This window comes from Colletotrichum chrysophilum (genome assembly GCF_026319265.1).
Source record: "Colletotrichum chrysophilum strain AFK26 chromosome Unknown scaffold_74, whole genome shotgun sequence".
Taxonomy (NCBI): Eukaryota; Fungi; Ascomycota; class Sordariomycetes; order Glomerellales; family Glomerellaceae; genus Colletotrichum; species Colletotrichum chrysophilum.
Window position 1 is genome coordinate 76,194 of NW_026517361.1, and position 13,533 is coordinate 89,726.

Here is a 13,533-nt window from a genome sequence, read left to right on the forward strand (position 1 = left end):
GGATCATGAGGCTGATTATATGGGCACAGTCAGCTCACATCGCGCAATTGATCCAGCGCAATCATAGAATTGAAGCCAGAAGTCGGCCATCCTCACGCTGTTTTGAAACGGTCGTTCGCTCAAGCAGCCGGTATTGCGCGGACTCAAGCACAAACGGCAACGGACAGCTGCATCATCATCAGTACATGCAGGCCAAAGTCAACCAACTTGCTGTAGTCCAGGCGTACAATGTCATTGAGGTTTTGGTGATGGTCTTGCAGGGCTTGCCAAAGGTACATGGAGATCTGTAGGCAGATGTACCTGACCTCTCGTCAGGTTCTGTACGTACCGTCTGAGGTCCGATCTCTTGGTCGGTGTCCACCAGCAGTACCGCTAACAGCAGGTACATGAAGGGAGCTTTGGGTACTTGAGGCATGCAGACGGTACATGGATACAAGTCGGGGTGGTGCCAAGAGAAATGCGACGACAGCACAGGGCACAATTGAGCTATATCTCAGTGGACTGTGGATGTAGATGCGCGCAGTAGTGATATTTGGGTCGGTGATAATTGAGCATGTTGAAAAACCTCAACGCCAAAAACTTGGGGGTTGATGACGCTGTGATGAACTCTTTTTCTCCTCCCCCTCTCCGGGCCTCGTGTTATCTTTTTTTTTTCTCTCCTTTGGTACTGTCTGCCCTTGGTGCCTGGCCGTCCAGGACAAATTCATGCCGCCCACGTCAGGCAAGCAGGAATTAAAGTGGCGCGGATCGATTGTGCGATTGCTTGGTTCAGGATTTGGTTGGGTCACAGGTTGGATGATGAACGTGGCTGGGCTTCCCCGCAGAAGGAAACACGGGGCCTCAGTCATCAAAACCCGGAGGAAGGCGGCTGTCAATTTTGGCACCAAAGAATGCGCCAGTGATTTCGTGGCAATGGCCGATGATGAGGCGATGGATAGCACTGACGGCGATTGCACTGACGGTTGACGGATTCCATGCATTGGATTGGATTGGATTGGGTTGATGGTGTCAACCTGGAGGGAGACTGGTGGAAGACACTGGAGGACAGCCCACACTCGCCATCACTGCCCACTGCCGCTGCCACTGCCAAAAGTCACGAGTGAACGGCCACCAGCAGCGCACGGAGCAGCCACTAAGCTTCGAGCAACGACGAGGTGACGAGTGACAAGCACGATGGCCTGTGCGATGAGGGATGTCCCTGGCCCGTGCTTTGTCTTCTGGGCGAGGCAGGAGATAGCTCCAGCCACAGCTCCTGCCTGCTTGCTGTGCGGGAAGGAGGCAACGACGGGTAATACTCGGTCCTTCCTAAATACCTGCTGCCCGCGTGCTGCCCCGCCGCGTATTGCGTATATTGCGTAAGGTAGGTAAGGTATCTACTTTCCCTCTAGCCCGAGCGGAAGGTGCCCCTCCCCCCCAAAGAGACACAGAGACACCCCAGGGAAGCCCGCGCCTCCCTCGTTGCTTTTCCATGTTCCCTCGCGCTCCCCCTCCCCCTTAGCAATTTTCCCTCCTGACCCCTTCCACCACCCACTTTCTCTGCGAAAAAAAAAAGAGGGCAGCCAGTCCAAAACATCACCGTGAGAGAACCAGGAAGTTACTTCCATCAGAGGTACATCCTTGGGCCATCGCGAGGCACCTCACTCACACACAGAGCATCCCAACTCCAGACTCCAGTCCCAACGCTGCCATCACCAGCACCAAAGCTTGCCCTGCGCTGCGCTGCGCTGCTGCTCTGCTCCACCTCGCTTCGCTACCTGTCTACCTTACCTTGCCGCTGCACCAGCAGTCCAATTGTTCACCGACGCCCTCACCTTGCTCACTGTCGCTCGGGATAGTCGCAGTCAATTTGCCATTGACTGCATTTGCTGCTGCCGTCGCTGCCGAAGCGCCAAACAGCCAAATCCACGAATACCACACCACACCACCCAATTACCTCACGCCCGTCCCATCAGCCAACAGTCGAGGGGCAAAAGGCAGACAGTTGCAATTGTCCTTTTTTTCCCCCATTGCCTCGTCTTTACCTACGACTGACCTCATCGCTCGCGCATCGCACACCTCGCATCGCATATCTCACCAACACCACCAACACCAACGCGCCCGCCAACAACGCACTGCTAATTACCTCGCCGTCCGCACGTCAATCCCGTCGTCGTCGCGCCGTCGCCATCTGCTGTCTCCCACCACAACGCCGGCGCTTCCTTCCCTTTTCTTCCCTGCCCTTCCGCCCGGGTACCCGACTTTTCTCTCACGCACGTCAAACGCATCGGCCAGCCACACGCCGTCCGCATCGCGCCTATCGTCACCTCTCCCGTCAATTCCGTCCAGAGAACGCAGCAATCGATTCTGTGTCTCTGTGTCCTGTATCGCGTGGGCCCTTTTGGTCACCTACCTTACCCTCCCAGTGCCAGTCGCAAAGTCGCTCACGGCTCTTACTGCGTACACACGTCAACAAGTCACTACTAGCTACCTACCTTGCCAACCTACCTGGCGGGAACCCTGGACAGCTTGAGCCTTGACCCGAGTGCCGCCACCACCCAGGATCGCCCGCTGCACCCACCGCACCGCGCAAGGCCACCTACCTGCCTGCCTCCCGATCACTCCAGGTCGCTCCTACAGCAGGTCTACTTGTTGCCTTATCTCCCGAGCTACCTGCTACCTGAGAATTCTCACCTCTACATTCCATCTACATCCCCTCCTCTGCACCCGCCTCTACGGCTACTTCCAGAGAGAAGCTCGCGACCTGGTCCGGTCCAACCTGACCCGTCTTTTGAACTCAAGGCTGAGGTGAAGCTCGTCACCTTCTTGCCTCCCTCGCCTGCACCCTATCTGATTCTACCTCACACTACGTACCTTCCACTACCTTACCTACCCGGAAGGCCAGAAGACAGGGCTCAGCACCCTTCTTTCCCATCGTCCTCTCTCCCTCACACATCTCTCTTTCGTGGGCGCGCGCACACCACACACGCTTCCTCTCCACACGAAGCGCAACCTACGCAAATCATCCAATCCTTCCCGCGTCTCTCTTCGTCGCCGCCCGCCAATTCATCTGCCCGCGCGTCGCAGCTACCTGCTGTCCACAGAGTACCTACCTATCTTTCGGGCCCATACCTCCTCACCTTGGGACCGCTCCTGTTCACCGCGGACAACCTTGTTTGCCTGCCTGCCTAGCTACCTGAACGGCATCCACAGCTTCCGCCCACTTTGCACCGCCTCTTTTTTTTTTTTTTTTTTGGTCTTCCCTCCCCTCCGCTCTGCCACTGTTGTCACTTGCTGTGTGTCGCGTCGCTTTCGCTCACCCTACACATACGCACGCCACCACACACCACACACCCCAGACCAAAGGGAACGAGAAGGGAAAAAAAGAGTACTTGAAGCAAACACGTCCTCGGCCTCGCGGGCCTTTGTATCTTTGTTCCTTTTTTATTTCGCCCTCCTGCGAAAAAAAACAACCCCGTTCCTTCTCTACTTCACCTCCCCCCCCTCCCCCTCCCCCTTCCCATCCACGTCCACGTCCCTCTTCCAGTCAGTCCCCCCCCCCCTGGGCGTGTGCCGTGACCCGCTTCTTGCCTTGCGACCGTACGTCAGGCTTCCGCTTGGTCCAAGTCTCTTTTTCCGACAGAGAGCAGCGACCAGAAAAAAATATTCCCCATCCATCAAACCGTCGGTTTATGCATCGCTGCTTGAGTTAATACTACCACTACATTGCCCGTAAGTACCTTCACCCATTTCCTATGTCGCTTTTCACACATTGGCCCGACCGATCATGTTGGCTCGCTTGTACCTTCGTCGAGTCGCAAAGCATTCATTGTCGCGCGCGCGCTCTCCGCTTCATTGTCGCTAGCCTTGCTGCCTCTCTTTGAAGCAATCGCGTCTTTTTTTTCATCTTGTTGCGGTCGCCTTCCACGACCTTTTTCATCTCTCCCCTCGGTTGATCGCATCATCGCCACGGCGCAAACACGTCATTTCATCGCGTCTCATCTTGCGTATTGCCAATCCATCTTCGTCGACGACTTCTCTGTCGTCGCCCGCGATGGCAATTGAGAGCGCGCGCGCGGTTGCGTCGTCCGGCATCAAATTTTCATCGCAGTTCGTCGCGATTTGAGCGCCGCAGTCATGTACCCTCGCCGCGCAAAACCCAAACGGCCGTGTCGCGTCCGCGCTTGACGCCTGGCCGTGGGGCCCATGACTCTGACTCTGCCTTTCGCGCGACACACTTGTTTCTCTCGTTCGCGAAACAACTCAGCGGATACAAGCCGGTACTAACGTTGGCCCGTTTGCTAGAACATGCAGCAGTGGCAAGTCGGCCCAGTGCCGGAGTACATCTACTCCAACTCCACCCCCCATCAACCTAACGACATGCAGTAAGTACCTCCTCCACCTTGTACCTGTCCTCCTCTACATCCTCCGTATCCTCCCGCTTCCGACTCCCCTTCCAACCCCAAAGTCACCCCCTTTCCCGTTCCATCCTCCGCCCCGCGAGGCTGCGTACCAACCACCACAACGGCCATCTCCTCCGGGACCTGGGCCTGCTGCCGGTTCTGCTGTCTGGGTACTTGTCCATGTACCTGCCGTTGGTATATCGGTATACAGGACAGGATACCTGGCCACGAACTACACTACTCGAGCTACCCTGGCCACTCTTGGCCTTGCTCGATGGTATCTGGTCTGGTCTCGCCTCGACATGGAGGGTGTAACGGGCAACAATAACAACACGACCTTCGGGCGGGATGAGATGCACTGCACATTCGCCCTCGTTTGGTCACAACGACCTCGCGAGGGGCTCCAGAAGTCACATCAACTCTACCCACGATGTTGATCCCGTCGAAATGGAACTTCACTAACACCTGCCTCTAGTCCTCAGCACCCTTACCAGCAGGACATGTCTCGTCGGGATCAGCATCCCCAATTCCAGTACGCCCCGCCGCCTCAGCAGAGCCCGGCTCCTCATCAGCAGCACCCCACCCCGGTGCAGCCTCCGATGCAAATCCCGCAGCCGCCTTCTCAAGCTCCGGCCCAGCCTCAACACCACCCCCAGCAGCACCCCCAGCAGCATGCTCAGCAACATCAGCAGCAACATGCTCAGCAGCAGGCTCAGCACCAGCCGCCTCCTCAAGTGGCCCCGCCTCAGACGAACAGGAACCGTAAGCGCCCGGCCCCCGCTCCGGCGCCGGTTGCTCCTCCCGTCGTCACGAGTGCGCCCCCGATGCCAGCTGCCCAGCCGCCACCTACCACTACTCCCATCCCTCCTCCCGCGGCCCCGCCTGCTGCCGCTCCTCAGCCTCAGGCCCAGCCCACGGAAGACGCCAATGCCGCTCCTGCTCCTCCCCCGGCTAAGAAGAGCCGGACAAATACCCCCTGGACCCCAGCTGAGGAGCTCCGTCTCAAGCAGATGAGAGATGCTGGTAGCTCCTGGGCGGAAATTGCCAAGGTTCGTCATCATCCGCGCCTCATTTGTATATGTTGAACTCAGCTAACATGATGCAGACCTTCCCCACCCGCACTGAGGGTAGTGTGAAGAAGCACTGGTACAAGGATATGCACTACGCCGAGTTCGCAGAGGACGAGGTTTGTTGCCACCCTGAATCTACGTTGAGTATGTTACTGACAAAATGCAGAGCCAAGCACTCCTCAATGCCATCAAGGAGTACGAGAACAACAAGTGGAAGGTCATCGGGCAGAAGGTCGGCAAGCCTGCCAAGGCCTGCGAACAATACGCCAAGGAGCACTTCCCCGGTATGCCCTCTCTCAACATCGCGTCGGCACGGCCGCAGCCGCATCGGTACTAAATGATTCGTAGACCTCTACGCCAAACCGAATGCTCGGTAGAGGAACTCAGCTCATCGGCGGCTCTGAGGATACTCGGGAAACGGGCAATACTGCGAAACGGCGCTGGGAGTGTCTCCATGCCTTGGGCGTATACCAATTGTGTTTCTTTCTCGTTCTGACGATCTCAACGACCCGGACTCAGAAAAAGACGATTCCCCCTTTGCACCTTTTTTTTTACTATTATCCTACTTTTTCTTTCGAAGTTGGAATTTTAATTTTCTTTCGACTTTGTGTGTGCGTCCGGATTGCTTGGTGGCATGAATGGACTGGCCCGGGTCCCCTTTGGCTCTGGGAGAGGAAGTGGGATGGCTTTTCATTTGAGAGTCCGAGTTCGCAAGTATGGTGGATGGCCTGGTCGGGCCACTAGGCTATTACAGTGTGCTTTGAGTATTCATAGCGCAACACGAAAAGGAAGTTGAGAGATGGCGGGTGAACGTTTGCCGTTGAGTGGTCCGCGTACATGTTTGCGTAGGGCCTTTCGACTAGGCATGGGATGACGGTATGGGGCTTGCGTAAAAGCAAGTTCTTTGATCCATGATTATCCAGAAGACCGGATGATGTAATGGGCTCGGGCAAGTGTTATCAGCACGGGTGATGATGGATGCCTAGACACGCTCTTGGTGTTCTACGGCCGGTGGTGTCAAGGACGATTAGCCGGGACGAGATGGTGAGATTGTTTCGATTCATGATGAGTCTATACCCTTAGTGTGAAGAAGTGTTGTTATTGGTTCTGGACAGACGTCAGCAATATGACGAGTTGTGCGGTTAAGGGATTGTGTGTGATCATGGGATGGTGTGAACGGGGGCATTGTAATGTGACATGTACTCAAATTGGAGCGGTGGTAGACATGGTGCGGTGTCGATAGGATGAATGCAGCAATGCCTGGTTTTTTGTTAAAATTCTGACAATTGAATGTGACTCACTTCCCGGTGCAGATACTGCTGGTGTGGTGTGGACTCCTTCATCCTGATAAGAGTATCTGTCGTATTTGTGACTCTGTCTTCTCGTGTCCTTCCTGACTTATGGTCTTAGTCGTGTGAGGCCAACCCACGAGGTAAGGCGCTGAATGAAATGTCGACATAGGGGAGACAATAACTAGTGCGATTTTATTCATTAGGACGTCGTGTGGTATTCTGTTGAGAATTCATCCGAGTGTCTTTTTCGTATTGTCGACAAGTGATCATACTCGTGGTCGTGGCTACTACAGCAGCCTCTGCTCCTGTACATGCCTACCATGTCCGTTGCCTCTCTTATTCATTTTTCTATTGCTGTCTTATATTAGTGATTTTCTGACTTCAGAGGTATGTGTATCCTGTTGTTCCTGCGAACTATACGAAGGGCGTTGTCGATTTCAATATTTTTGTTATTTTATATGCAATATTAAATCTGGCAAACTTAACTTGGACTATTTATCACTGTCTCAACACCAACACTCTCCGTGTCCGTTAACTTGGTTTTCTTTCCCCCTACGACATACTCCCAGTGTCATTGAATCAACGGTTTTAAGATTCTATGTATGGTGTCAAGCAAGTTGGGTGATGTGGTTTATTTGCCATAAGCGTTCTCAACCCTTGCTCCATATCAAGTCACACATATTCAACGTAAACAATTCATAGACCTCCCAACCCAAGCAGAATGCCAGTTCTAAGCCATAAAACAATCACTGTCGTCATATCTTTGTCTACAAGCCCCTCTCATTCTTGAACTCAAGAACGCCTTACGTCCGCCTTGTCTCGTCGACGGAACACAGCAGATATCTGCCTGTTACACGCAGCAAGCCTCGGCGGCGCAACTGGCCGCAGCCAACGGGGGACGCACGATCTCGCAGCTGTCGCATGTAGTCAAACAGTCCACCGCAGTAAGCAGTGTAGATTCAAGTGCCGCCCTCCAACGGTGGTGCATGTGCGATTCGACGCGGGGGAGGGCGAGGTGATTGGATGGCCTTGTGTAACAGTTTGTTTGCATGAGATTTGTGGTTAACGGCCACCGGCGCCGGGGGCAATGGACCGGGTTGGAGACTCGAGTAGCGGCAGGTAGCTGGTTGGTTGGCTGGTGAGTTGGTGCTTGCCAATCGTCATCTTTGTGTGCTAGTTCAGTGTACATTAAGGGCTTCAATTCTGAAATTGTTTGGCGTTGAGAGCTCCGACGCTAGTGGTGGAGGATTCGATCCTGATGCGTACAGCCGTCGGGTTCATTTCAGCCCCCGTCGTCCAAGCACTTTGCAGCAGCATGGCACAGCACCTGTCAATCAAGCCTGCATATCGTCCGAAGGTATTGACAGCCATGGGACAGGTGCTTTTGCAGACATCATCGTCAGTCAACGTCAAAAGTGACATGCCCCGTGCGCCGCCGCACAGAGCACACACGACAGGACGGGGGAAGGACGGCACGGGGGCGAAAATCGCTGCAGGCAAAGACTCAATCGAATTGCAAAAGTGGACGGGCCCTGGGGGGCTAATCCCAAAAGAGGAGTGTGGATGGAATACCCGAGAAGGAGAAGAAGAGAAAAACATGATCTTGGGGTGATCAGAGGGGGAAAACCCACGGGTGGCCAATCAGAAGCAGAGATCAGCGGACGAGTTCATTACGAGGGGACTGGCGGATTCTCCAGTTTCTTGGTGCATCCCTTGGTTTCCCCGTATTTTTCTCTGGTGGATTCCATTGATTCTGCGAGGGGCGCAAGGGCGGAGGAAGCAGGCAGGGAAAACACAGCCAGCAGGGGCAGGGTGGTCCGGCTCTGCTACCTAAATCAAGCACGCTTGGCCGGTTCGGGCAAGGGAGGGCGTTGCAGAGGGGAAAGCGATTGGTTCCATTTGCGCTGGACTGAAGAAGAATGGATAATGGATGGACGGTCAGGTGCCCGGCTGATGTGTGAGCAGGAGTCTTCTGCCAGCACAATAATTAGTGGGAAGATTCTAGTTTCTACTGAAGGGAGAGAGGGAACTGAGACTGCCCTGGAGGCCTGGAGACGTCCATTGGAGGGGGAGGGAGGCAACTGGAAAGGGGCACCTCGCCTCAGACAATGCTCTCTACGGTATCCGCACCTTACTCTTACTGACTGCCCTGAGGCGATCAAAACACACGCACATCACCTCAGTGAAATGGATGACTAGTCCCGACGGAATTGGAGGGAGAGATGCTACCTTAGCCCAGCGCCAGCGCCAGGCAGGCTGTTGGCCCTGAGTTGGGCTGCCCGGACACGAGCACTAAGGTAGCGAGCAAGGCGACCAACGAACCAGAGGAGGCAGTTGGTAGTCAATCCGTGTTAACCGTAAGAGCCAGTCCTCTGTAAGGTAGAAGGTAGAAGTAGGTTAAAGTGCGAGGTACCTTAACGTACTAACTTTCGCCTGGTTTGACTTCCCGCGCATTCCCACTCCTCCCGCTACCCCCATCCCTTCCCCCAATTAATTCTCGCCGTCTTGGCTTCGACCCTTTTCCCTCACCCTCCTCTCTCACTTCTCCATCCCTATCCCTCCATCCCTCTCCATCGTCGTCTACACGGTCGTCACTCGTTCCCGACCAGCAGCCTGACGCCTTTTCGCTGTATCGCTTTACTACTATCGCTTAATCCGCATTTTGCACCCTTTCGTTAGGTTGTATCGCGCACTTCACCACACGGCCATTGTTCGCATTGTTTCTCCTTCGAACAAAGCATCCCGTCTCCCGCGAAACCGTTTTGCCTTTCCGCCACAGGACGAACCCTATCCGAACTCTCTTGTTCCATTCGTCCCAACAAGGACTCGAAAGTCAATTCATTTAAACCGGCATCCCAGATATCCCACCCGCAGCCCGGAAGACGACGCACGCTCGACCGACACGCGAGTCCCCGTGGTGTCACCGTCATCAGACAGCCGAATTCCAACCGGCAGTGCGGCAGCCAGTAAACACAAACAACTGACGAACCTGACGAACAATCTCCGCGCCCCGCGGACGGCGACATCTCTTGGGTCCTTCGACACCCAAACCGACGTCGCTCTCTTTTTTGGCGAGCCACCGAGTTCCCAAGTCATTCGTTCTCACCCATCTTAATACCTTAATTGTATCCAACAAACACCACACAACATGTTGTCGGTTCTTCCATTGGGCCTCGCCCTCCTCGGCGCATCAAACGTCCTCGCCCAGACCCCTCCCAGCTGCTCCTTGACCCAGAAGTGCCCCGAATCCGCGCCTTGCTGTTCCCGTAAGATGTCCTCTGCCCGAAACATCGAGAACTTGATCTGACTCCTCCAGAATATGGCCAGTGCGGTACCGGTGCCTACTGCCTCGGCGGCTGCGACCCGCGAATGTCCTTCTCTCTCGATGCCTGCGTGCCCGCCCCCGTATGCCAGGACAAGAAGATGTCGATGAACTCCATGGACGGCATTGTCGATATTAGCAAGTACCTCGGCGACCCGAGCAAGGCCGACTGGGTCGCTCAGGGCGAGCCTGCCCTGCGCAATGGCGCCGTGCTCCTGACCATGCCCGCCAAGAGTGTCGGCACCGTCCTCGCCTCCACCACCTACCTGTGGTACGGCAGTGTCAAGGCCACCATCAAGACCTCCCGCGGCCCCGGTGTCGTGACTGCCTTCATCTTGTACGGTGACGTAAAGGACGAAATCGATTACGAGTGGGTTGGTGCGGATCTCGAGATGTCCCAAACCAACTACTACTTCCAGGGTATCCCCAAGTGTACGTCTGGCCCGTGCCTTAAGCTTTCAACCTTAACTGACTCTTGCAGACGATCAATCCGGCAACATCTCCCTGTCCAACACTTTCAACAACTGGCACACGTACGAGATCCACTGGACTCCCGATGAGATTCAGTGGCTCGTCGACGGCCAGGTTGGCAGAACCAAGAAGCGCTCCGACACCTGGAACGCCACCGCCCAGCAGTGGGACTACCCCCAGACGCCTGCCCGTGTGCAGCTTTCCATCTGGCCCGGTGGTGCCGACACCAACGCCAAGGGCACCATCGAATGGGCCGGTGGTGCCATTGACTGGAATGGTGAGGACATCAAGAACGCCGGTTACTACTACGCCCAGGTCAAGGACGTTGAGATCAACTGCTACAACGCCAAGAGCTCCCCGGGAACAAACAGCAAGAAGAGCTACTACTACAACAACATCAAGGCTACCAACGATACAGTCGTCGACAGCGACAAGGACACGATCCTGAAGAGCTTCCTCGGCACCGGTCTTGACATGAATGCCGGCGCTTCATCGGCCTCAGGCAGTGCGGCCCAACCCTCAGCATCGGCAGCCACGATTCCCGGAGGCAGCAACAGCGGCCCGGGAGCCGACCCCGGCCAGAGCAGTGGTGGCTCCAGCTCCGACTCTGGATCTGGTTCTGGATCATCGGGTGATTCCGGCTCCAGCGGATCCGGCTCTTCTTGCGGCAGCAGTGGCTTCTCGCAGGACTGCAACAGTGGCAGCAGCGGCAGCGGAAGCGGCACATCTCTCGGTGTGCGCCACGAGTCCATGGCTGGCGCCAGCGCCTTCGCTGCGCTCATCGCCATGGCAGCAGCTTTCTGGGTTTAAGGCATTGCGTGGTAGCATACTTGGTTTTTGATTTAAAATGTTTAATGGATAACGTGATGCACTCACCGGGGTTTCGCTTCAGCTCCTTGTATGTAATGAGAGCATTTCTGGTGGTTTTCTTGGGCATTTTGTGGTAATGGCGCTTGCCGTCCGTTCCTTATAGGAGTTCAGCAGCCGCATTGCATATGTAGGCGGCCCTTGTGACTTGATTTATCAGGTATATAAAAGGATGACACAATTGAAGTCTATGCAACGAGGTCTTTGCCAAGTGAAGCGATTTATGATTGAAAGTTGATAGTGACATTTCCTTAAGGGACCATGGTGTCGGACCAATCGGTGCATTAGTCTGCAGCATATCGTGGGGTTGAAGCTACACAGCAGATGCCTCGCGAATCGAGCTTCTGGCGGTTTGGAGCGAAGACGCGAGCTAAGCCACATGTATTTGGCCGTCGGAGGGAACTTGGGCCGGCATGGACGTTTGGAAATGTTAAGGATTGCACGTTTGTGGTGGGGCGACATTATCTTGCACTAACACCTGCAAGAAGGCATCTGGAGGGACAGGGAACACCCAGACGAGGCGGATCCTCTGAGCAGCGACAGGGATGTGTGCGCTCCGTCGATCAACCCAGTGGGAAGTCCACTTACGGACGAACACCTTGCCGACTTTGCGCCTGGAGTTCATCTCGCGGTTGATTTTTGGGTGTTGGTTCATTCTCGCGAGGGGAGCGAGATGTGGATGATGCGGCGTAAGGCTGATTTGAAGACGGCATGTTCCAAGGTACTGGGATGACGGTAGTGCTGCGAATCTGCCCGTCTGGACTCGGACGGTGATGTATAAAGACGATGGAAGTCGTTGATTATGAAGGTGTCGGATATACTGAGAGACCAGGCAAGTTCAGTCAAAGAAACCAACAACCAACTTCATATCCCGCTTCACACACGTCACATCACTTGCACTCTGCGAGACACTACATCCAGCATCGTCATCATCTACCCATACCAAACATGTCCGGCATCAAGACCGTCGCCTTCTTCGGCGCATCCGGCGGGTGCGGTCTCGCGGCCCTCAAACATTCACTCGCCGAGGGCTACATCTGCATCGCCCTCTGCCGCAACCCGTCCAAGCTGACCTCCCTCCTCCCGGCGTCGTCTCACCCGAACCTCGTCGTCAAGCAGGGCAACGCGCACAACGTGGACGACGTCGCGGCGTGCCTGGTCAGCCCGACCAACCCGCACGCGCTCGTCGACGCCGTGTCGTTCAGCATCGGCAGCCCGCTGGACGTGTGCAAGATGACCGTCGAGGACCCGGACGTATGCAAGAACGGCATCGCGGCGGTGCTGAGGGCGCTCGAGACGTTGCGCGGGCGCGGGGTCGTCGGGAAGCCGCGGATGGCGGTGGTCTCGACGACGGGGATCAGCGGGTTCGCGAGGGACGTGCGGGTGCTACAGGTGCCGATGTATCACGTCCTGCTCCGCGCGCCGCACGCGGACAAGAAGGTGATGGAGGAGCGGTTGGCGGGGTCCGGGGAGGCGTGGACGGCGGTGCGGCCTGCGTTTCTGAGTGACGGGGCGGCGCCGGGGAGGACAGTCCGGGTTGGAGTCGAGGATCCGAGGACGGGGGTGGAGAGCAAGGCTGTGGGTTATGGCATTTCGAGGGAGGATGTCGGGAGATGGATTTTTGAGAATATCTTGCGGGATGGGGGCATGGAGGTTGTGGGGAAGGCTGTCAGCATTACCTGGTGATGCTTGGCTTGATGTGAGTGAGTGGTGGTGTTTTCCTTAAGGTTGAGTCGCGGCTCGGTAGATTTCTAGAAAAGGCCTTGAACGGCACCAATAAAGCTTTGAGCGTTGACCAAGCGTTTCTCCCGTCCCAAAGAGCTCGATCAATTCGGCCCAATCGGCGCCGTAACACAAGTCTCATTTGAAGAACGGAATCAGCGTGCCACGAGCGGTTCCCTCATGTCGGTGACTTAGTTGGATCTTCGGGCCACCCTGCTTTCCCCTGCAGCGTTAGTGCTGAGCTTGGCTACCCATCTCGACAGCGAGTGTGTGCAGACCGCGTCGCTCTGGTGGATGGCGGCGGAGCGGGAGGGAGGCTCTTCGTCCGGTCGTTGTCTGCAATGGTGGTGGTAGTGCTGTTGCTGGTGTTTGGTTGGTTGTCGAAGCGCAGCCACGCCGGGAATAGATGC

The 13,533-nt window shown here is 55.7% G+C and overlaps 3 protein-coding genes across 3 annotated transcripts; all 3 read left to right on the forward strand.

Moving 5' to 3' along the window:
• Positions 1-4,879: 4,879 nt before the first annotated feature.
• On the forward strand, positions 4,880-5,786 carry COL26b_008447 (uncharacterized protein; the record flags this gene model as incomplete). The annotated part of the gene is made up of 3 exons (XM_053181205.1): positions 4,880-5,428; positions 5,485-5,565; positions 5,616-5,786. The coding sequence occupies 3 exons, from the start codon at positions 4,880-4,882 to the stop codon at positions 5,784-5,786; spliced, it is 801 nt and encodes a 266-aa protein (XP_053034825.1).
• A 4,103-nt stretch (positions 5,787-9,889) lies between these two features.
• COL26b_008448 (uncharacterized protein) lies at positions 9,890-11,344 on the forward strand (the record flags this gene model as incomplete). The annotated part of the gene is made up of 3 exons (XM_053181206.1): positions 9,890-10,007; positions 10,058-10,495; positions 10,545-11,344. 3 exons carry the CDS (start codon positions 9,890-9,892, stop codon positions 11,342-11,344), a joined length of 1,356 nt encoding a protein of 451 aa, XP_053034826.1.
• A 1,005-nt stretch (positions 11,345-12,349) lies between these two features.
• Positions 12,350-13,087, forward strand: COL26b_008449 (uncharacterized protein; the record flags this gene model as incomplete). Its single annotated transcript, XM_053181207.1, has 1 exon — positions 12,350-13,087. One exon carries the CDS (start codon positions 12,350-12,352, stop codon positions 13,085-13,087), a length of 738 nt encoding a protein of 245 aa, XP_053034827.1.
• Between the last annotated feature and the right edge of the window lie 446 nt (positions 13,088-13,533).